The sequence below is a fragment of the Trichogramma pretiosum genome, unplaced genomic scaffold (genome assembly GCF_000599845.2).
Source record: "Trichogramma pretiosum strain Unisexual culture from Peru unplaced genomic scaffold, Tpre_2.0 scaffold32, whole genome shotgun sequence".
Classification (NCBI taxonomy): domain Eukaryota; kingdom Metazoa; phylum Arthropoda; class Insecta; order Hymenoptera; family Trichogrammatidae; genus Trichogramma; species Trichogramma pretiosum.
The window spans coordinates 1,390,476-1,414,774 of NW_019641641.1; the positions used below are offsets into that span (position 1 = coordinate 1,390,476).

Genomic DNA, 24,299 nt, shown 5'->3' on the forward strand with positions numbered 1-24,299 from the left:
GACATTTCACTTTTAAGTCGTCTCTGTGCATGGCTCGTGTAGCTTCGACCATGTGTTGTCTAATTTCTGTATAGAGATCTCAGTACGCGTTTCGACCTCGTGGTGTAAGCAGCAAAACTGTCTCATTGATTTTGAAAAGAAAAACAAATATATATTTTTTAAATAATCGGTGCTTGTGTGTCGTGTGTTACGGCGTTCAAAATAATATAATGTCTTCGTCAAGTGGCAAATCCGACGAACAACACGTGGATCATCCAAAATTAGCCGAATTGAAGAGGTTGCGAGAAATGTTCTACTTGAGGGTGAAAAGTCATCGATACCTATTTCTCGATGAATTGCTAATCTCAATAAAAAATTGGACGGAACAACTTCCAAATCTGCGCGACATCTTTACAAAGCAAGAGATGGATTGGCTTCTCGAGGCGAGCATCGATTCGTTTGACCAGCGTCGAGAAATAGTTGACTTCTTCATTCGTTGCGGCTACAAAGACGAGCCCAACTTGGACGAGGACGGTAAGCCAATGCTGCGTCGCACCACGCCAGTACATCAGATAGATCAATACAATATCAAGGTGGCCAATACAAAAATAGTAGCGTTGAAAAATCTTTTCAAAATTTACGACAAATTTGACGTAAATTATATCGACGAGTCGGGCTACAGTCATTTCCATGTGGCCTGCAAGTATGGACTGACCGACGTTGCGAGGAAATTCATCGAGCTCTGTCAGATTGATCTCAATTGCTTCGTAGCGAAAACGGGTGATTTGACGCTGCACGTGGCACTGAAGCACAATCGAACCTATGTAATCGGATTGCTGCTGAGAAGTGGCGCCGATCCGAATCTGGCCAACAGGCTCGGATCGACTGCTTTGCACGTCATTTGTTGGCAAGATACCGGTCATAGTTACTCTATGATGAAGATGTTGTTGGAGATCTGCAACGAAAAACATCTGCCAGTAAAAATCGACGCCCGGGACAATGAGGGCAACACACCGTTGCATTTGGCTCTGTTGCATGGCAGCGGCGGACAGCTGTTAGCTAACTTGCTACTGGAACGTGGCGCCGATCCGAACTCGGTCAACGATAAAGGAGAGACTCCTCTACACATCATTGCCAAGCAAGGCCGCGGAGGAGAGCGATTTTTCCGTGCAATCGGAGACACGCAGAAGGTGCGGATCGACACCCGCGACAATTCGGGTCGAACAGCGCTGGAATGGGCCGCGGCGAGTTGCTGTCCACTGGCCGTTGTGAGTCTTCTGGAGCGTGGCGCCGACGTGTCCTGCTTCGTTTTTCCGACCCCGAGTGACTCTGATAGCTACAGGGACATCAATCGTAGTAGATTACTTGCTGATATTTCTGACTTTAATTCCTACGATCTTTTCTTCAATTCACTTCATGCTCTCGACCGTGGCTGTTCTGTAACTAAACTGGCTGCTACGACTGGCCTGCTGGCCATCGTCGAACTGCTCGAGCCAAGAGTAGGTCACGAACTGGACCTCGGCGACGCCCTGAAAGTCATGGGATTTTTCGACAAGTACAAATTATTTTACGAAAGTGCGGATTTTTCGACCACTGAGGATGTCGACGATTTGGTCGATTCAATATTCGAAGAGATGCCGAAAAAATCCACGTATACGGATTACTTCAAGTTCGCGAGCTCGTACACGTTGAGCCTCGACTACAAGTCTAAGGATGCTTGTGATTTGCGTCTGTGCGAGAAAGTAACGAGAAAATTTTTTCACGACTGGGCTGTGGACTGTTTTATGGAATTGATACACTATCGGCTGCCGTTTGAGTGCTGCGAAAAAATCTTTGAGAATCTGACGAATAAAGATTTATATAATATTTGCTTGGCGGCTAAAGGTCAAACTGATGAGCAAGATAAAATAAATGTAATAAAAAATGCATAAAACGTAATAACGGAAGACCTGTTAGAGCTGGAAAGGCTCCAAAAAGTCTAAAAATTAAATGTTGATATGATAATATAAAATGTAAAAGGAGTGAAAAAGATGATCGGGTATTTGCTTGGCGGCTGCGGGTTAAAACTCGTGATGATGGCAAGAATTATACTTCGAATAATTTTATTTATGTATATGATGTTGCTTCAATGAATAAATAAATAACTGTTCAATGACTTATAAATAAGTTTGAATCCCGGCAAAGTATTATTTTTTCTGATTATAACTATGATACACTTTTTTATCTGCTATTCTTCCAATTGTAATAGATAACCATTATCTAACTTTAATTGAAATAGTTTATGCAATCACGAACTCAGTCAGAGTTACGGTTAACGATTTAAACGAAGTATTTGATAATGTTGATCAATAATATCTTTATTTGCATGATCGGTCTTGGCTAATATTACATTTTAAACTACTTATAAATAAGTTTGAATTCCGGCAATATATATTTTTATTAACAACAATAGAGTTTTAATAGCAACGTTACCGATAAAATATTTATTATAATTTTTCACAAATCAATTATAATTAATATATTGGAATATCGAAATAATCGTCAAAGATGTACTTCTAATTATTTGATACAGTGTGACCTTTATAGATTTTTTAAGTGTTATTTACAACGGCTATGAAGATAATTCATTAAAATCGTCACTACATCTATTGGAGTCGTATGAATAATTTCGCTCGCAGTCTACCAATAATCAACATCGAAGTGTAGTCAAAACGAGTATGGATTTCAAGTCAAACGACGATACAGTCAAGAAGAATACCCAGACCAGCCTTAGGCCATTTGAAGGAACTACAAGCCGATAAAAAAGTAAAACGCAGGGCCTATTACGTACACGACGAAGCCGTACACTCTTATCTCCTTGGGCCCTTATCTCTCTTACTGTGTACATGCACACGCGACGCTGTTATCTCCGTATTCCTCCGCACGGCAGCTGTTCCTATCCTTTGCTCCGAGGCTACGTACGTAAGCGACACCGACGTCGATGAATAGTCGATCGTTTTGACGAGTGCGACTCTATCTATCTATTGCTTATACCATATACTACGTATACGTACGTAAGTACGCCTCGCAGTCGATTATACGCGTATCGCGCGGAATTCCGTCGAGCGTAGCTGCGAAGCTTTCGCCATAGGCGGCGCTAAAGCAAGGGAGCTTTCATGCGGAACTCGACGTATACTCGTCGGCGTTATATACGATACGGCTCGGGCTTCGTTGCCGATACGCTAGGATGAAAACACTCGGCTCGTATTTATGAGACTGTGGCGCGCGACTATGAATATTGCTTATATATGAATTGTATTATATAGTCGCTCCGAACGTATTATTGGAAAAGCGAGTGATATGTGTGCTAGGGGACATAGCTACGAGATCACTTCCTCAATACGTTCGAATGTCCGTGTGTCCGGGTGCGACGTTACATACATATAATAAATAGTTATATTCGCGCGTATACATCGTTGTACGTGCAAACGGCTCTCGACGTGCCGTTGCGTAGCATCCCAAAAGCTTCGAGCCAAATTTTAATTAAGCTCGAATAGCCGGCACATGTTTGAGCCATAAATATATAGCTATACAGAGATGCGTGTATTAATGCAGCTGGATCGTGAATATGTGTACACGTAGTCGAGTATTTATACACATATAAAAGGTCTGCGGGTACTGTCATCGTCGTCGTGCTGCTGCTGCTGCTTTGGTCTGTCGCGCGGACATGGTACATGCGTGCGCGCGCGCCTGGCCCGTAATAGATGTCAGGGTCACTCCTATACACTGCACACGCACACGCACAGCTCGCAGTCAGTCAGCACGCAGTGGCATACATATATGTTTAATACGCACCAGCCACCGACTGCAGCTCGTGCGGCACGTTTATATTATAATACGCGGCACTTGCCGCACGACTCGTCCTCAATTAGGCCGAATAGAAGGCGATTAGACGCGCGCGATTGGGCGCGTTCGCGTACTACGCCGACTTGACGCGGGCGGCTTTTTCTCCATACAATGATCGCGACGATTGCAGCTGCGCGTCGCGGTTTCCGCTCGATTGTTTTTATTCGCGAGCTTTTTTTGTATCGCCCGGATGTACTCGCGATCGACACTATTTTAAGCTCTACACGTAGACTCGTACGTTACGCGATCAAAAAGTGTACATCGGTATTTGTTCGCGAGTAAAGTAATATAACTGAAAAATAACCGAGTTGGCTCTTTTTAAAGTAATATTAAAAAATGCCAGAGAATAATGGAAAAAATTGCTTCGCTCGGTGGCTCGCAGCCCGAGGCGGGGGCTCTATTTAAGCTGCAACGCAAGTAGCGCGCACCACAGAGCAAGAGTACAGCGTTTCGTTTCTTCTGCTGCGACTACGCGTTGAGGCCAATTGCTACGTACAATATACGCTCTCTAGGTACGTAGGTACGGCTCGGGCTGCATTGTAAACAGAGAGCTTTTCTTGACTCATTCTTCTCGACTCTCGGCGTAAAGCAGCAGCGCCACTCGAAATTCTATATTCCCCCTGTTTTTTCGTTTTTTCTTTCTGTCTTGAAAGCCATCCGTCTCCGGCAAGTTAACAAGAGTTAGAGCGTGGCTATGGCCTCAGCCACGTAGTAGTGGTAGTAGTCAAGCTCGAGCTGTACAGAAAGCCGCATCGCTAACATCTCAACTGCGAAGCTGCTCGCGCTACTCGTTTCTGACGAAATTTCGTCTCGCGCCGAGCTCCAGGCGTTAAGCAAGGCGTTAATGATTTCCGACTCGAGTAATGAATTCCCGAGATAAGCTCCATTATGTATCGCGAACAGCTGAGAATCGCTGAATTTAACGCAAAGCTTTGGCTTACATACATGTGAGCCTTGTTCGATCGCGCGTAAATGTATAAATAATGGCAAGTCAATTACGAGTCTCAGCTGCGCCGGTGAACCGCGTCGAGCATGCGGCACACAGGACCCAGACTACGCGCAAATTTGCGCGGCGCAGAATATTTCGCGCGCTCGATCAGGAGCAAGTCTCGATGGATGATTATACGAGTCTTATATACAAACACGATCGAGTGCACGATAAGCCAAAGCCATAGCTGCTTATACACATATAGCCGAGGAGAGATAAAGAGAATGAGAGAGCTGGCGAGAGTGGCCGGATAAAGTCGAATATAAGTACACAGATTGTCGGGAGAATTTCCGATAAAGTGTTCGGAGCTTATATTGGATCCACCGAAAATTGCAGCCTCCCAGATTGGCCGCATTCGGCATTCGCTTCTCTTTTTCTCTCTCTCTCCTTCGCAGCGATCCCTCATGTGTAAGCAACGAATACCAACCCAAGCCAGCGCACACATACAGACACCTTATTATTATAAGCGTCCTAATGTGTCTTCAATAAAATTGCAAATACCGAGCACTTGAGAAAATGGTGAGCTGCTGCTGCTGCTGCTGTTGCTGCGCGTTTATATATAAGTCGAGCTCGAGCTCGAAGGGCGAGCAAGTGCAGTTGCTGTTGCCGCCGCAACATCAATGGTACTGCACTGCTGCAGTTCGCCTCAGCTCGAGGGGATATACAAAAGGTAAAAGCCAAATTGACTTAAAGGCCTGCCGCGTCAAGAGAGTAGCAACTGCTCGGCGATTTGTGAGAGAAAGAGAGAGAGCGAGCAAGAGAACTCATTGCCGAGCTGTATATAGACGCTGCAAAAAGCAATCATGAACAAAAAATCCTCGGGGATGATGTCGGTCGATGTTGGCAGCTGTTGAGACTATAAGCCAGTCGCAGTAGCAATTCCGAAGGAGCCACGAGAGATTTACCAAGATAGAGAGATTAATATACGAAATGCTAGAAACAACATCTGCGGCTCGTGGCTAATTATTCGATGAGGGGGGGAACGAGACAATGTGCGAACGAACTGGAATCGGTGATCGGGACCGGTCTCTCGCGCGCGGCTACGTGACTTTTGCGGCGTCATCGCGGCAGCAGCCCATCTCCTCCTCCTCCACGAGCGATCGCGACAGACAATTTTCGGTTTTTTGAACTTGCGGTCTCGCGTAAGTAGCACATTGTCACGGTGTTTACCGCTACTCGAGCGCGCGAGTATCGCAGGACGTGCGTGGCGAGTTATACGATGCTCGATACAGCATCGATCGGCCCAATCTTCATAATTCAATCGAATGGCTTTTGCACCTTCGGTATACATACATTTTCAAACTGCCCAAAAAGGCAGATCCTCCGAGCGGTGTATAGTATCCCGGTCGTGGCTTTCTTACGTATACTGGCTTTGCTCGTGTGCGTGTGTGTGTATGTGTGTATGTATATGCGTGCGTGCAAGAACTCTTAGAGAAAGAGAGAGAGCTCGAAAGAAGAAAGACGATATGAGTCGTGTATAGTCGTCGTCGTCGTCTTAGCGGTGGCTGTGCGCCGCATGGAACAGGTTCCCCGGCTATATTCACCGAGCTGAAAACCTTGGCTCCTCCAAGACTATACGCATACACACACACACACGTAGAATGTATATTCTCACTGCGGCTCACATACTCCCCCTACTCGGCATGCGAGAACTCGCGAGCTCTCAGCTATACATATATAATACACATGTACAAGTTCTCCGAGCAAACGATCAACTTTGTGCCCCGACACACGACTATTCGTGTACCGTCGACTCGCGTGCGTGTATTTATTATAGCTCTGTCGATAGACATAAAGGAGCGTAAAAGCTGCTGCCGATGCAGTTACTGCCTTTTTACACTAGCTGCTAGTTGTATACCTACTTGCGCACTCCTATCAGTAGCTGCGAGCCACGACTTAAACTTTTCCACAAGGTAACAATGAGAAAGAGAGAGCCAAAAGCTCCTACGGCAAATGCACTACAAACAGTTCTTCTATTGAACTTAATATCGATGCTCGAATAACTATTTTATAGGTCGCGAAGTATGATTATTCTGTAAACAATTTCATCCGAGTCTCAGCATCTCGCATTTCATTATTCCAAACGCAAATCATACGGCTAAACTAAAATACGTCAAAAAACAATTGAATTTCGAAGAACAACGTGAGCTGAGCAAATGCTGAATATGGAATTTCGAAAAACGAAGGGAGAAGACTATATTCGGACGTTAGCAACTCTTTATTTTCTTTTTTTTGTGTCAGCACCACTACGCCCATTGAAAAAGCTAATTTACAAGTAGTAAAAGCTGATGTTGTACTTGAAAATGAAAAAATAATGGCGCTGATAATTGCAGGAGAAAAAAGTGAATTTACGGATTTGTACGCGCGAGTAAACCTGCAAATGCCAGAACGTGTAAATAAGTTTACGACTTGCACAACAAACGTCTGTTCATTGTTCGAAAAGCCATTACGAGCACGCATATTGTGTGTGTGCGTGTGCTTTGGAGACAATTGTTTATCAAATGTAACGAATGGGTGTACGGTGCATCTTTGCCTTCAGGGCCGTAGAGCTCCCTGTCTTGCAAATGAGACGAGCTTCGAGCCATGTTTTTCCCTCGCTTCTTTTTTTGCTCCGAAACTTTTTCACTTGGCTCGCGTGTTATAAGCATCTATCACTTGGCGAGCGGAGCGAGTCTGACAGACGCGAGAGACCGATATATCATGTGAGCTCGCTGAACTCTATACGCGAAGACGCTTTGGTTAATGAGCTGCCAATGTACCGATATACATTGCGGATTGGGACTTTACATCCGAACAAAGTACACACGAAGTAATTGAAGAACGTTTGGGCACACGGCTCGAGAAAAATCAAATTATGCAAAGCCAAGTCAAATTAAATACTCAAACTAAAAGCTTTTTATATGTATTTGATTCTCGGTTGATAATAATCATCGAGTGTAATCGAAAAATGAAGAAAACATCATTGCTAACGATAGTGAGTAATGGGAGAATTATGGAGGTAATTAGAAAATAAACTTAATGAGGTAATGAATCAACATAAATTTCCAGTTTTGGATTCGTTCATCGTTGTTAGGCGGGTCAACGGAGGGACAGTTTCATCGAAGCGGCGCTTAGTCAACCCCGATAACGAATCCCTCTATCTTATCGGTGTCGGGCAAAAAATATAATTAGTACATAATAATTTATAAATACATTTATAAAAATATAGAACTTTTGGAAAGAATATGATAGTGATTAGCTTCGGAGCCTGAATGATCATAAACGTGAAATTACAACTAGCGTGTAAATAGCACACGATCGCGCTCGTTCGCGCGGTGCGTTAGAATTAAAACAACGGTAGTCATCCAGGAGAAAAATAATAAGAGTCGAGGCGCGCAGTGGCTGCTGTGCTTCGTGCTATACACGAATCGCGAGAGTGCGTCAGAAAAAGAGAGAATTAATTGATCATGGGGACAAATCTCGCGGCGTAAGTTTCAATCTGGGTCAGGCGCGCGCCGCGTTCTAAAGCTTACATAATATAATGTTTACGAGTCTCGTTGGTGCGCGCACACGAGCGAGCCTCGTGCATTATTATGTAGGCGCGCTTTATGTCGTATCGGCATGTGTTCGCTGCTGCAGGCGTACGGGCCGAAGAAAATTAACGCACGCGAAGGAGCGCGAAACGATTTTATTATTGTTGTGCTGTTGCAGCAGGGCGTAGCGCAGCAGTCACCGAAGCCAAGCGGATAACCCATTCGACAACTAAGGCGCGAATTTCGAAAAAGAGCCTCGACGCCCTCCTTTTTACTCGAACATGGATAAGTTGGCGGTGCAATCGCTGAAGTTTGCGTGATCGTATGGTCGCAGTTTTGTTACTTTTTACCGCGCTAATTCATATATATGCGGCAGATCGCGTGCAACGAGTCGCTGACTCGTCAACCGCTGTTATCGCTAACAACTTGCCTCTCTCTGTACTCTTTTGAGTACTTTTTATCGTATACCGATCGTTGCCAGCGTTATGGCTAGCAGCAGCAATAACAATTGCACTCACTTAATGTCCCAATATAACGAGATCCACGTGAGCTATCGGGAACAAAGCAGTGCGCGCAAATACAAATTGCACTTGGCTACGCGTCTACACGATCTTAATGTTGACATGTGGACATCATACGCAGAAAACCGCAACAATCGATCGACTCGAGCAGTGACGTTAACGAGGAAAAAGAATATTGCTACTGATCGTTGTTCGCGCCCCGAAAACCAGCGATAACAAATTAATAAAAAGATTGATGCGTCGGTGCATCCGATCTCTTGCCGAACAAGAGAAGCTGCAAAGCTGATATAGAAATCGTTAGGAGAAATTACGTCAGAGGATCGCTCGCGATGTGTATACAGTTTACAGATAGCCGTAGCTTTCTCATGACTCGATGACGACAATGCCCAAGGTATTTAAAATGCTTATCTAATTTTAGATATGTGTACGATCGATGACTTCAATCAAATCAAACAAATTATATGAAGCAATCAAGAAAGCTCGAATCCCCGATGAGATGACTCTCAGTCGTGCCTACTATTGATACAGTCGAAGCCAGCTGCAACGATTTTCCGCGTGGGGAAAAGGACCCACGCGTATAAACGGCGGTAGCGGCTTCCGCGCGAGCCGAAAAAGCCAGGAGCGCTCGAGAAAAGCCGCAGACTGCATCTCGTGCCCCTATATAATATACCATGGTCGCGAACGCGAATCACACGACCGTCGCTGCTGTCGAGCGAAAGGCCGAGACTCGAGTGCAGAAATCGCTGCTCGAGTCCCGTACCTATATAGCCACGGGATAAGCAGAGAGAGACGGGGAAATTGCAGCAGCAGCCGCGAGCTCCTGTGCAGCTGCTATGCGGCTCGCGAGTCCTCGATCATACGTGCTATACTGCACAAAATACCTCGTGTACAGAAAGCAAAGGCGCGGTTGTACGTACACTCGATCGCGAGTCTGTCTGCGTGTGTGTGCAGCCTCGTATACACTCGGGTATTATATTATCTAGCAGCTACGTATCGCGAGATAGGTATAATATCCACGTACTCCTGTCTCGCGTATATAGACGCACACACGGCATATTATATAGTGTGTAGTGTGTACGGCACGCGGAGAGATATGTAGTAGCTCGATACGCCAGTGTATATGTAGTACGGAGCTGCTGCCAGTATAGTAGTAGGCAAAAAGTGGGGCCTTGCGCTCGTGACAGCGCAACAGCAGCAGCTTCGTACGTACGCACTCGCACACATGTGCACGACTCCAGATATGCACACACACATGCAAGCCAAGTAGGGGCAAGCGAGTAGGGGAAGGCGGACCTCGGCAGGCACATAGCCTCGCTGCAGAGCGAGCAACAGGAGTTAGGCCAGCCATAGCCGTAGCATTTCTTCGGGGCCCGTGTGGCAGCACTCGCTTAGATAATACCAAAGTGCCCCTTTTAACCGTATAGTCTCTCTCTCTCTCTCTCTCGCTCTCGCAGGCCTTTCAGCTGCCTGTCTCCTTTTCTATATTTATTCTCTTTCCTTTTCTCACTCGCTCTTGCTCGCTGTCTCTCCCCCTCCCCCCACTTTCCCCCGCTCCGAGTTGTGAGTCCCCTTCTCGAGGCTCCGCGACGGGTTTCCGCCGTCCGATGAAAAGCGCGACTCCGAGCCGAGCAGACAAGCCTGCACATAGAGTCAGTCGTTGAGCAACAGTGTCCGTGAGAGATCATCCTCGATCTTTTTTTTTTTTTTTATCGTCTATTCGTGGTGCGTGTGCGTAAGTTGTCAGTGTGCAGTGTGCGGAGTATCGCAGCGGCAACAGTGGCCTAGCCAAAGAAGTGGCTCGAGGCCCCGCATTCGACGACGTGTTTTTTCACGCGAGAGACGCCGCTAGCTAGCGCGAGCTCTTCGGATTTGATTAGGTTTCAACAGGTAGGCATCGCATCTTCCTCGCCATCTTCACCGCATCATCGTCTCTTACCATTTACACTAAAGACACCACCACAAGCAGAATTCGATAGTCGCGTGTGAACAACAAACTTATCTCTTTCTGTTATATTCGTGCGCGCGAGTTTGTATTATTATCCTCTATGCGATACTGTGTGCACTCCGTAAACAAGGGGCTACCAGGCAGCAGCTAACGCCGATCTCCGTGCAGCTATTTTGGCCGCCGCGCTACGCGTAGGTTAGGGGCACTACGACGCCGCCACGATGCGAGGCAGCAAAAAAAAAAAAAAAAACAAAAAGGAGCAACAGCCGCCTGCAGCTGCCGCATGCAACCGAGCGAAATTACGCTCGATTCGTGGTATACAATACTCAGTGTGCAAGCGACAGCATTTTGTTTACCAATATTGGCGCTTGTCGCGAGCTCAAGGATTCGGATCCGATCGTCGACGCGACTCTCTAGATAAATGAAAATAGAACGAAAAAAAAAGCAACGCCAAAAGTGCCGCGTGTATGTTCGCGCGCGAGAGAGTCGCTCTGTGTGTGCGGCAGTTGTAGGCACTGTGTTTATTGGATAGTCAGGAGCAGATGCGCGCATATGGGTTCGAACGCCGTCTTTCTCTCGGCAGCACACATATATACGCGCTCGATGTGTGTTGCTACTTTGTGGGTGTGTGAGTGTACCTATATACGTAGTGCGTGCCCTGCGCTCTGCACAACCATCGACGTATGTGTGTGTGCATCTGTGTACGGCTGCGCGTGCACGAATGAGTTCGGTATATCGAGATGTCGAGTCCGTTGGAATTTGTGAAAGGCAGCAGCAACAACGGGTGGTCGCTGCTTTGCTCCACGCTCTGCTCTGCTCTGGCCTCTCCGCTCTCACACAACACACACTTCTCTAAGGCATTAAAACCTTCTATACGTTTTGAAATCTAACGGCTGCAAGCACGAGAGAATGATGCAATATAAGCGGCGCGCGTAGAAATATCGATTTTTCGGGACAGGACTTGTTGCGCGAATCGTCACGAGCACGTGTTATCGTCTCGTTGCTACCGTACAGACTCGGATCGATAGCCGACAAGTCAAATTTTGCGCCACAGTAGCCGGTGTATCGTGTACGACATATCGGCTCGTTCCGGTTGAGAAGCTCGATTTTCACAGGCGCTCTTCCGTAAAGACAATGAAACGTAGGTGTCGACGCGTCGAGCTGCGACACAGACTCGAATCGACTCAGATTATAGCACATATCCTCCACAATGCCGTGGCGCGAGTTTCTTACATCGATCGCGGAGTCATCGTCTCGCGCATCCGGTCTCTTAACGAGAAGGAAGGACTCGCGCGCTCCGCAGGATACAGTGCGTCGACCTCGCGGTCAAGTCGACTCGTGCGTACGTTGGCTTATATATATTATATACATGGCATCACGAGCGCATGCATGCGTTTAAATTCAGCGATGCGCGTGGCATCATCGCGAAGCGGTGGTGCGGGTCCAACGCGGCCGATGATAATTTCCAAGCGGAGGCCCTGGCTCGCGCGCCGCGTTCTCGTTTTCTCACGGTCCGATCGTAGCCCGCAGGGCGCGACAGCGCGCACACACAGAACTGCAGAGGAGAGAGAATGAAGCAAAGCTCGCAGCAGAGCATGAACCCGCGTGCTCTTTCTCTTTCTCATTCTCTCTCTCTCTCTCGTTCTCGCTCGCACATACACACGTACACACTCGCCCACTGCAAGGTAAATCCAGCCGCAGCGATGGTAAACAGTGCAGAGGGAGGAGTGAGTGAGCGAGCGAGCGAGAGAGAGAGAAAAAAGAGCGTCCCGATAGGAAAATTGCCTGGGAGAGTGCCTACGTGCGCGCCGCGGAGCAACGGACTCGAGCGTACGCCTACGCCCGCGCCGCCGTCTTTATGCCGATCATTGGTCGGATGCACGCCGAGCGCAGGAGCAGTTATACTTTCTCGAATTTGTCCTTCTCAATGATCGTCATTCAAGTCTATAAAATAGTTCGAGGAATCGACGAATTTCAATTGGCCGACTGACTCTCTCTCTCTCTTTCTTCTCTCGTGCACTACTTAATAATAAAAGCAGCAGCCGAGAATCAGTTGCTCGCCGCCGATTCGATAGCCTTCAATTATCGAGACAATTATTCAGTCGCGCCCATCGCGTTGCGCACGGCATACTTCGCCGCGCGCGCACTTGTGATATGTATAGCTGGAGGAGCTCGCGGCCAGTGCACAGCATATTACAAGGAGTCTGCGTCGTCTCGATTCCCAGATGAGATTCGGAGGCGTTCGATAAGAGCGAGTTTGCCCGTACACATTCATCTTGATTATTATACGTGAAAAAAGCAGCAAGCGAGAGACGGCCTTACGCAGCGATACTCGCTCCCAGTGGATTACTAAATACTCTCGGCGATCGATGCGATGCTGCTCCACGCGCCGCAGACGCTTCTAATCCCGATATACGTGCTTACGCGGACCGTACGTAACGCGTCGGGCTTTATTATATATCCTCGTCGTCGTTTGCATTATGATTGAATAATCACTGGCGAACGCACGAAACGCGATAGTTTCCGCTCGCAGCTCGAAGGGCAAAATCATCTCTCTCGTCATCCCGCTCAGCTGCTGCGGGACAAAGCCGTATTAATATGTAATATAGTGCACGGAATACCCACGTACAATTTGGAGCTCCTTCCTAATCCACACGAATCTATTCAACGCCAGCTGACTAGACTATAATGTACCGCGTTTTTGTATAATAATAAAGACGAAAGCAACAACGGACGAAAGTTCGATAACGAAGCCCGCCTTGTTTGCTATTCGGTGAATGACACCGCGGAGTGACACGCACGATCGGACACGTGTTTATTCCACATGTATCTATTTATTATACGATCATCGCCGTGTGTGTTCTATTCGCGGATCGGCGTTGGGACCCTTCGCCTATATGTACAGCCGAAATATCTGCTGGTAATGCCGAATAAAAATAAACCACCGGACAAAGGAAGACGAACTTTTTAATGGCTATATAGTCGAGTGTGATTAATGTACACAATAATAATGCGATACTACATTATACCTTGCATTAGGCCCGGATGATTGCTGAACGCTTTTTCGGAGTCTTCTCCATAAAAAGCGATAAGTACATCGATTAGAGGCATCTGCCTCGTTCTAAGTGACTCTCTGATATATATTTTCGGAGAGTGGCGAAGCGTGGCGCCGATATCCGCTTATAATGGGGAAAATCTAACGATAGTGTCGTGCTTCTGACGAAAAAGCGAGGAAAAAGTGAAAAAAAGAAAAAGGGCTCCCCGATAAAACAACAACGGCGAGCGAAACACCTTCTTATCTCGCCTCCCGTAGCATCTCGAGACACTTCCAAAGCCCATTATCTTTCCGCTACGTCGAGTTTTCTTCGAAACGGCACCGTATAAATAAAACGATGGCTATATGTGATGCTGCTCTGCTGCGATCGCGAGACATGTACGCGAGGATCGGCTCGGTAATAGAGAGTTGATCGTTGCTTTTATAACGCACAAACGCGTATACAATATATCAACTTGCACATCGCGCGTACTTGCTGCTGCGTTCGGCGCGTTGACATAGTTACTACTTGCAACTGCTTCTTCTGCAGCACTGGCAGCAAGAGTTTTTTCTCTCTATTTCTCTCTCTCTCTCTCTCTCTCTCTCTCTCTCTCTCTCTCTTCAATTACGTAATTTTTCATTGTAAAGTCTGCATTGAGATGCAGTCGATGTATATAAATCTAAAGCCGTGCATTGCATCGTTCCGATGGCATTTTCTCGTTTATTTTCAGTGATTCAACGCTCGAAACGTTTCTCTATTATACGCGGCGGCTCGTTTTTGAAATTCAATGTTTTATCGATGGCTGCTGCCGTTGCCTCGGGATGGCTTCAGTTTCCATAAACCACTTTTTAGTAGGTCATCGTGCTTCGCGCAGTTGGCAGTCCGAGCCGAGGCTCTCTCTCTCGAGTTGTCGTCGGTAGAAAATCATACGTACGCACGCATCTATACATACACTCGTTCTTGCGCGCGTAATTGCAAAGTTGAAAATAATCGTTCTCAATGTCACGAAGATCAGCTTTCAGTCTGCGTGGAAATGAATTTCCATCGCGGACGGATTTTCATATCCCTGCGCGTGTGCAGCTGCGATAATAACGTATCGTGTTTGCCTGTTCTCCGACAGCAGCAGCAGCAGCAGCAGTAGCAGCAGCAGCAGGAGAATATGTATTTATAGCGCACAAACTTCCCTCGCATCTCGAATGATATTACAAAAAACGGAGTTTCTGTACGCTTTTTTTGAATAAATTCGACTACAGTTTTATCTGTACGCGAGTATTGACGTTTGCGATAGTTGAAAGTTGATTTTGTAAGCATGAATATGTGAGAATATTTGAATAACTTATCTAGCTTCTTATTTATAACACCTCTGAACTATCTTTCCCGAGAAAGCAATAACAGTGGTCTATTTATTTTGCTATGTGTATAAAAAACTGTAAAGTAAATACAAAATCTTCTTGGTAGCGCCAATTAGATTAAAACGTATACGTAATGGTTTCTACACGTGAGATCTCGAGAACTTTATTTCGTGAATTCTATTGTACTGAAATTTGGAAACTGCCAACTTTCTATCCACTGTAGGCAAATGTTTCTTCACTCAATTCTTCATTTGAATATATTTCGTATGATGAAATGAATAGCGGTTACTCTTCATTTTTGTGTGAGAAAATGAACCTGATCGAGCTTATTCAAATTTATCAAAAATTTGAATAAGAGAGTATAATAAATTCTACACTCATAGACAAAATTCAAAGTTTTGAGCCTGTATGTATACGAGCTGTTATTTATTTGTTTCGTCTGACTCGAAAATAAGGCTATTCCCCCGCATGCCTGAGCGTCCGTGTATAATTAGGTGTGGTCCTCGAAAAATATTTTGCCCTCGCGCAACGCGTGTGCACGTGCGTGCGGTTTGCAAGGTATACTGCACGTACACACGCAGGCAGGCACGACTGCGGCAATGCTGCTCCGGCTCTTCGACCTTGAAAAGTGCACGCCGCCGCCGTGGCTGTCAAGCGAGAAGGTAGTAGGTATAGGCACACGCTTGGGCTCCCTCGGCCGTCGACTACGTTGCACAGAGCTCTTCCCCTCGTTTTCACGAGAGATTTGTGGGCTTCCGAGCTCGCTGCAGCCCAAGCGTATCTTCATTAGCTCGCTTGGCTTTGAAATTGAACGGGCGATAGCTTTAGACGCGAGCAATTGTTCCTCCTAAACGCGCGCGACTGTTACGCGCATACCGTTCCGCAGCATCATCATCGCATCGAGACGCGCTCGCTTATTTGCGCAATCGATCAAACGCTCGGATTCTTGGAATAATTGCATCAGTCGGAGGATGCTTCCTTGCGGGCTGCATTGCTGCTTTGTACCCGAACTTAGTCACTTTTCTGTTGCATCGTTTACAGGTAAATCTTTGTAACGCGCGCATGACTCGCTATGACAGATGCGTGATTCATCGCGACAGCTCGAGATCGGGATTAGCCCAAAATTCGAGCGCGATACTTTGCCGCTGGCAACATGGAGGGTATGAAAAGACTTTGAGGAGTATCCATCAAAGCGTGCTACGAGCCTTCATGTTTCCTTGTGACGAGCAGCCGAGCATGGCATCGCGCACACACACACTCGCGTGTACCTAAAATACGTGAAAATTTGATGCTATGCGCAAAGGAAGGTGTGCCACGTGATAACTGTAAACTATCCGTTTATAAGATGCAGCCGCTGCATATATGCAAGCAGCATACGTTGAAGCAACACGAGGAGAAGCATTGCAGCGCACACTTTTTAATATTGTATGTATACGTACGGTCTCGCACGTATACGCCACGAATCTCACCTGCGCGAGGAAAAAATCACCTCGCAAAGCTGAGACGTTGAATTATTCATGAAAGCAAGAGTGAGAAAGAGAATTGAGCCAGTACAAAAATGTATACACGTACGACTAATATGATAAAAAAACGGAGCGAGTCGAGGCTCGTTTTTCTCATATAATATCTTGTTGTGTCACAAATACTCTCGAACGAACCATAACGAATTGAATTTTAAGCACGAATAATGGGAGCGAAAACAACAAGTGCGTGCAGTAATTGATGAAATGCTCGAGAGTCAGCTCGCCATGAGTATTGTTAGTAGCCGCAGGATTGATCGGCCTGAAAAAGTAACGCGACACTGAGGCTCCGAGCGTGCGTCCATGTGTGCGCGTATACATATGTGTTGGTGGCACGCAAATACGAGAGAGAGAGACAGCTCGTAGAAATCATCGTCAATATAATATCGTAGCAAAGCACGAGAGGCGCGTCCTCGTACGTCCATGTCTCGTATATAATACATCGACGCGCGCGAGAAACCTCGCTCGGGATGTATAACGGCAATATTAAACTTGTGGCATTCGATTTGTATATAAAACCAGTTGGAGCCGCGATGATGATCGTGGAAACGGAGGAGAACGGAGTTTCATGTGTGTATGCGTGTCTCGTCGACGCGCGGCGCCAATATGTAGTCGAGATCGCTGTAACGCTGCAAACCATGAATATATTAGTTGTATTAGTTATAGCGGGCATCGCGATCTCTCGACGCGAGTATAGGGGCGTCCTTTTTTTATGCTCTTTATATACGCCGAAACGCATATTCGGCGAACTGACAGAAACGTCAGCGAGTCGCGCGAGCGCGGGTAAAATAAAAGAAAAATCCCTTTCCGATGAAAAAATAACTTGGCGTACTGTGTGCGCAGTTTGCAGAAAGAGAAATCTACGCAATGTAACGGGGACAATGGCTATACGAAGCAGCAGTAGCAGCAGTAGCATCTCGCGTTGTGGAGTTTGACCCCGCTTCTTCTCTGCGCGCAGCCACTTCAATTAATCAAGTCGTCGCTCGTACGACGCTCTCTCGGGCTACTCTCTCTCTACTCGCCATGTAGTAGTTGTAGTATATACCTCGTGCACAGCAGCAGAAGCTATATACAGTTGCAAACATGCAGAGACGGGGCAGACGAGCGCGCGCATTGCTCCGAGTTGTCGGACGATCCGACGAGGCGCGAGCTCTACTACTATACTCTCGGCACTGCAGGCTCTCCGTACTTTAACTCCTATACACTTCAGGGTCTTATCGTTTAACGCGGCGACGAAACGCTTAAGTGCCATTTCGTTTGGGGCTCTTGTTGGAACGTCGAGTTATATGGCCGATGCGATCGTCTCGACGCTCTCATAAGAACCGCCGAAAACTGCACTCGGATGTTTTGGAGTAAAAAGAGAGAGAGAGAGACAATTTTTTGCTATACTATGCAGACTCCCTCGCACCGCTGTATATCGATAAAAAATTACCGATGTTTTTGGAGCGTGACTTACAGTATTCCTCGCGTGCTCCGGCGAACGCGTGCGAAAACGAAGCCCGAGCCGAGAGATCAGCTCTTTTGTCGGCGCGAGCCACACCGATACGGCTCGCCGATCTTTGTTGACGTAGTGTCTCAGTCACTCAACGCTTCTCCGATTTTACGCGACCGTCTCCGCACCCACACACGTGTGCCGCCGCTGTTACTATTACAATACGTTGAACTAGTACTCGCGCAGCTCGATGTGTACGATCGCTGCTACTATATTTATGTATATACACTTCTCTAGTATAAACGTTGTATATAGACGCTCTCGTTTTGTCATTCGTACGTTTTGAATAGCAAACAATGAGAGAAAAGAGAGAGAGAAAAAGAAAGTCGCAGCAGCAGCAGCACATGTGCCGCGTATACGATGACGCATTGAAGGCCGGAAACGAAGCGCTGTACGTCGCTTAACGCTTGGGTCTCTCGCGCGCGCGGATGGACCTGCGATGTACATGTATACATACACACGCAGCAACGAACCACAGCACGCAGGCGGCCTCATAGGCCGGTTCGTGCGGCGTAGCGACAGTTTCTGCCCGACACTCGACAACGCGTCGTGTTCACGCCCGCTTCCTATATACAGAAAACTAGCTGCCCTACGACTCGATCTGCGTACGTCTGTTTATCTTATGTATCTGGGATATACTCTCCTTTGCTCTGTGCGCTTTTGTGCTTATGCTCAGCGAGTGTGTGTGTGTGTGTAAACTCGTGCTTTTTAGTGCTCCCGTTCGAGACTTTGTTTTCGGCCTAAAGTGTTATATGCCGTGCCTCGAATGTTCCTGACACTGACGGCAGCTGACTCGATAACATGAGCTGACGTCGTTCCAGTCCATGTCAGACAGCTGCGCACTAGACCGAGCGATCGTTGCCTCTGCGTTTGTGCTTTGTACTCCGATTTTCCAAGTGCACATGTAATTTTTCTCGATGAACACCTTCCCCGCGATATGAAGCTCTTTGTATTCGCGACGATGATCCAACGCGCAGTCCAGAGACCTTCTCCGCGCTCATGCCTCGTCAGCATTTATCGGATTTTAAAATCGCCACTACTTAACACGCCTACTTAACGATGCGGCGCGTTCAAAGTTTGTTTATTGACTGTGCGACTATTTGTCCCAGTTTAATCGTGGAATAACTAGTTTCACGCGCGTACATACATACTCGATCCTCGATCGACTAGCGATTGCGTACACACCGCGAGCTATTATTACGAGCGTTTTTAAATAATCGCAAATGGATAATTACGCGCGCTCCATCGATATTATTATTGTACATAATGAATACAGAAAAAGAGAGAGAGAGAGGCACACGAAGAACTTGACAGTCGCCTGTAGATTTCGCAATCGTGCATAATATAGCCTATGGGAATTTTGCGCGCACGCTCGACGGATCGTGTAACGCACAAAATATGCAGATTTTTCTAATCGCGATCTCTATGAAAAGTGAATGCCTTGAATCCTGTATGATACACACACGCGCGCGTGCACACACAGACATTGTCGCGCATTTATCACGTGTACTGCATATATGCACACGATTACAAGTGTGAACGATACGATGACTAAATTCATTTTTTTGGTTTTTCCAGATTTAAAAGAAATCAACAATGGCGATCTTTGGTTTGGTGTCGGCTGTGACCGGCTTCGTGAAGGTTCGGTACCTGATCGACAAAGCCGTCATCGATAACATGATCTTCCGGGCACATTACAGAATCACCTCAGCCATACTCTTCGCCTGCTGCATCATTGTTACGGCCAACAATTTGATAGGTAAGTGTTTTTTTTCTTCTTTCTTCTCATCAAAAACTATATGCTCGTGCGTCACTCTGCTGATATCGTTGAACTCTCTCCCGCGTGCTTATTTTTCATCGAAATGAATTCGTCGCTCGAAATCAACCACTTGTGCAGTTGCAAGCACTTTCGTATATAGACGCGATCGTCGTATTACTACTTGAATTTCAACGAGTTTGCAGCGGCGAGGCGCGAGAGCCACGCGATCGCGTCCTTCAATTACCCGTGCGCGCGCGCGCGCGGAGTGTAATAACTCGCGAATCGCGCGCTGCAGTTTTTGCCGACTAAGCGAAAGATTATCGAGCCGATAAATATTCCGCAAGCTTGATACTGTATAGCTCGCTCGGAACTTTTGATCGATGTTTGATCGATCGTCGAGTCGCGCGAGCCTTCGATAGGCAGCAATAATAAAGTCGCGCTGATTCTTGGAAGCTCGCTCGCGAGCATCGCGCATTACTCGAATTCCTGCCTGCGCTATCCAACATATAGTCATGGTATCGTTTTTTATTATTATAACAGGCGACCCGATCAACTGCATAACGGACAACGGCGTTCCCGGCCACGTGATCAACACCTACTGCTGGATCACGTACACGTTCACGATGCCGACCGACCAATTCAAACAGGTGGGCGTCCAGGTGCCCCATCCCGCCATCGGCAACGAGAACAACGGCGAGAAGAAGTACCACTCGTACTACCAGTGGGTGCCGTTCATGCTCTTCTTCCAGGGCGTCATGTTCTACGCGCCCCACTGGATCTGGAAGCAGTGGGAGAACGGCACGATGCGCAGCATCTCCGACGGTATGCGCGGCGCCATCATGGACACCAAGGCCGAGCGCCAGGCGCGCTTGCAGCGGCTCGTCCAGTACATCACCGACACCATGCACATGCACAACATGTACGCCTTCGTCTACTTCCTCACCGAGGTTCTCAACTTCGTCAATGTGGTGAGTAAAGCTCTCGTATCCTCGTAGCGGCTGTCCCTCGGCTCGTACGAGCCTTGCACTTGGGACGATAATATTATGGTCTCGCTGTTTTTCCGGGTGTATATACTAGACGCGGGTGTTGCGCATCCGCCGGATTTCCGGTGACATCCGCGGGAACTATGTAAAAACGAAAGCTAATTCTTTCTGTGCTTCTATCTCTGCATTATGTCATTTCGTTTGACTTTCATCTAACAACAGACAATTTTGTATCTCCTTTAGATTGTCAACATGTTTATGGTTGACAAATTCCTCGGAGGAGCCTTCTTGCAGTACGGCTGGGATGTGGTCAAATTCAGTCAGATGGATCAAGAATTCCGCAGAGATCCTATGATCGAGGTCTTTCCACGAGTCACCAAATGTACCTTCCACAAGTATGGTGCTTCCGGTACGATTCAGACGCACGACGCCCTCTGCGTTCTCGCTCTCAACATCCTCAACGAGAAGATCTACGTCTTTCTCTGGTTCTGGTTCATCATCCTGGCTTGCATGTCTGGAGCGGCCATTGTTTACAGCGCTGCCATTGTTCTGTTGCCCAGCACTCGCGAGTACATCTTGAGGAGGAGATTCAAGTTCTTTGACCAAAATGCCGTCACCGCCCTTGTCCGCAAAACTCAGGTAATTATTTGTTTTGGCTATTCAGTTTGGCACTTGCCATTATTCACACACTGCTTCATTTTTTTCATTGACATTTTTTCCGTACTTTTTAGATCGGTGATTTCCTCATGCTTCACTTGCTTGGTCAAAACATGAACATGATGATGTTCAACGAAGTCCTCGAGGTGCTTTGCCGCAGATTACATATGGGCTCGAGTGGAGCTTCGCCATCGTCGAACTTGCCATCAGCGCCTAGCACACTCGAAATGAATCCCATATACCCAGCAATTGACAAAGCATTCAGCAAAGACGAATTCAGCAAAGACGCTGACATGTAGAATTAAGTTCTACTCTTCCTTTGACGCTGGTTTTTCACTATCACCAGAATCTTTCGAGACAAATATGAAAATTGTGATATAGCATGGAAAACGACAATATGAGGGGCCAATTTTGATACTGTAGCATTAAGAAGATAACAAAACCTCGTCAACGAACGATCAAAGCGGCTATTTCCACGAGACAAATGAAAATGTGCGCTCGTGCGGGAGAAGCGATGGGCTGTGAGAGCGTATGTATAAGGTTGTGTGTATGAAAAATTCATCGTTTGGTTGATTAGCCACCGAACGATGAATTTTTTCCTAATCCGCCCCTGTAAACTTTGATATTTTCGTTTGAAGGAGTAAATCCCCGTCGACGTTGTCATAATGCCGCGAGATCTTCGCATAATATATTATGTTAATATTATTTAAATTATTACGATTATCATTACTATAACTATTTCATTTCTGCATTGATTGTTTTTTTTTTTTTCATTTATTATTTTATTTTGATTCTGCTTTCGCTCTAAGCAGGCAGTATTTCAAATGGATCACGTTTAACAGCACTAATTCGAGTGTTGAAATGTTAACGTGTATATGATCAGCTTTTGCTTCACAAAAGAACTTATGACATCACGAAACTTCAAAAATAAAATTATTAAAACATGTTTTTTACGTTATCGATAATTGTATCTATTGTTATAAGTAGCATTTATTAGTACGTAGGGTTTTCAATATTTCGTATCACGTAGAGGTCGTGGTTAATTCATGAAAAAAAATTTGTAAAATATAGATATATTTTTACCAAAATTATGAGGTACTACAGATAATGAAAAAGTACGCGCGATATTTCACAGCTGCATGTAAATTATTAAGCGTTCTTCATTGACTTACTGCCTGATCAAAATAATTATAATCTGCTGAAGTCGACAATTTTTGTACAAACGTACAAGGCTTCGTATATTACCAAGCAATCTTACTAGCCACTGAAAATTCATGTTTTATTTTAAAAAAATAAGATATATTTGACTTTATGAATTATTCTATTAATCGCTAGTACTGACTTCATTAATACGAGCAAGGCAATTGAAAGTCATTTGTTGTTTATAGTGGTAAACCGAATAATTGCAATAGTACGTTTAAGAGAAGTAACAAATGTTACTGAAAAATTTAAATAAATTTTAAACATTTTACTCATTACAATAAGATTGAAAATGAGCCAAACTCTTCTTACTGCAAATACGTAAGTAAAAATACGTATACTGTAAGACTGAATATGAAATTTGACCAATCTTATTAATAATGATGTAATGATTTTATGGCATGTCTTTCACACTTATTTGTCTCTTAGAACAAAATTGTTCATTTTAAAGTAAATCATCTTTATAATTTTCTACTTTAACGAATACGATTAAAGAGTTGTTCATGACAATTTTTCAGCCCTATCATCGTAATCATAAAAAAATACTTCATTACTTTCGAGTTGATCGTAGTATCTTAATTGTTCGTTTTACATAATTTATTATTCTAGAAACTCATCTTATGATTGATGTCAAATTCCAATAAAATAAGATAGTTGTTTTTTTTTCTTAACAATTCCATGTGCTTACAATATTTAAGCACATATAAAACGTGTATTTAAATTATAGTTCATCATTTTTGTATAAATTAAAAATTCATATTAAGTGCCTTTTTAAATCAAAAAGTATTTATAAACTTGGTCACGTTTGACCATTGCGTCGCATTAAAACAAATTTGAGCAATTGTTGTATTTCTGAGTCAATCATGTTAGTTGACTTAAAAAATACCGCATGTAAGATGAAAAATGAAAGAATTAAGCATTATTGAAAGAACCATAAGATTCAACTATGCTTATTTAGAGCTTAACAGAAATTAATGCTGCTACTCATAATAATTCACTGAGTTCAATTACTCCATATAATTATAGGTATATAGTTTAATAAGAAATATTAATAGACCATAGTCTATTAATATGGAGTGAGGAAGTAATTGTGAACCTTGTGAGGAAAGTGAAAAAGAGAAATGCGATAAAGAGATTTGGTATAGGATTTATCAAAATGACAAAAAACTTAGATATAAATATTTGTATTTTTTCACGATGTGCCTCCAGTAGGGTTTATGATAATATTATAAAAAAAATTATACGATTTATAAAAAAGAAGGAAAGAAACTAAATGAATGGCCATTCATTTTGTAATGTATGTTTGCATCACGATACCAAGTAATAAAAGACTGCTAATCGTGTGCAAATTGTCAAGCGTATGAAAGTGAATGTAAATTTAACAGTGAAAACAAAATAAAGTAAATTTAAAAAATACATGGTTATGCTTTTTTAATGTATATATTAGCCCGTAAATTGACTGTACTTTGGT

The 24,299-nt window shown here is 45.2% G+C and overlaps 2 protein-coding genes across 3 annotated transcripts in view; one reads left to right on the forward strand and one right to left on the reverse strand.

Moving 5' to 3' along the window:
* The window catches only part of LOC106652596 (dedicator of cytokinesis protein 3), a 56,677-nt gene that overhangs the window by 18,874 nt on the left and 13,504 nt on the right, over positions 1-24,299 (reverse strand). The window lies entirely within an intron of this gene.
* On the forward strand, positions 10,520-24,212 carry LOC106652597 (innexin inx3). 2 transcript variants are annotated; one of them, XM_014371647.2, is made up of 5 exons: positions 10,520-10,772; positions 19,808-19,988; positions 20,529-20,956; positions 21,215-21,610; positions 21,703-24,212. In XM_014371647.2, the coding sequence occupies exons 2-5, from the start codon at positions 19,826-19,828 to the stop codon at positions 21,925-21,927; spliced, it is 1,212 nt and encodes a 403-aa protein (XP_014227133.1). In that variant the 5' UTR covers positions 10,520-10,772; positions 19,808-19,825; the 3' UTR covers positions 21,928-24,212. The 2 variants fall into 2 exon arrangements, with proteins under 2 accessions (XP_014227133.1, XP_014227134.1); XM_014371648.2 differs by lacking the exon at positions 10,520-10,772 and adding an exon at positions 18,760-18,834.

Bases quoted from the DNA above. Each gene is read 5' to 3' on its own strand.
- LOC106652597 (XM_014371647.2), top strand. From the start codon at position 19,826: ATGGCGATCTTTGGTTTGGTGTCGGCTGTGACCGGCTTCGTGAAGGTT. The intron at 19,989-20,528 runs GTAAGTGTTTTT...TTATTATAACAG, and splicing joins TACGGCCAACAATTTGATAG to GCGACCCGATCAACTGCATA. The intron at 20,957-21,214 runs GTGAGTAAAGCT...TATCTCCTTTAG, and splicing joins TTCTCAACTTCGTCAATGTG to ATTGTCAACATGTTTATGGT.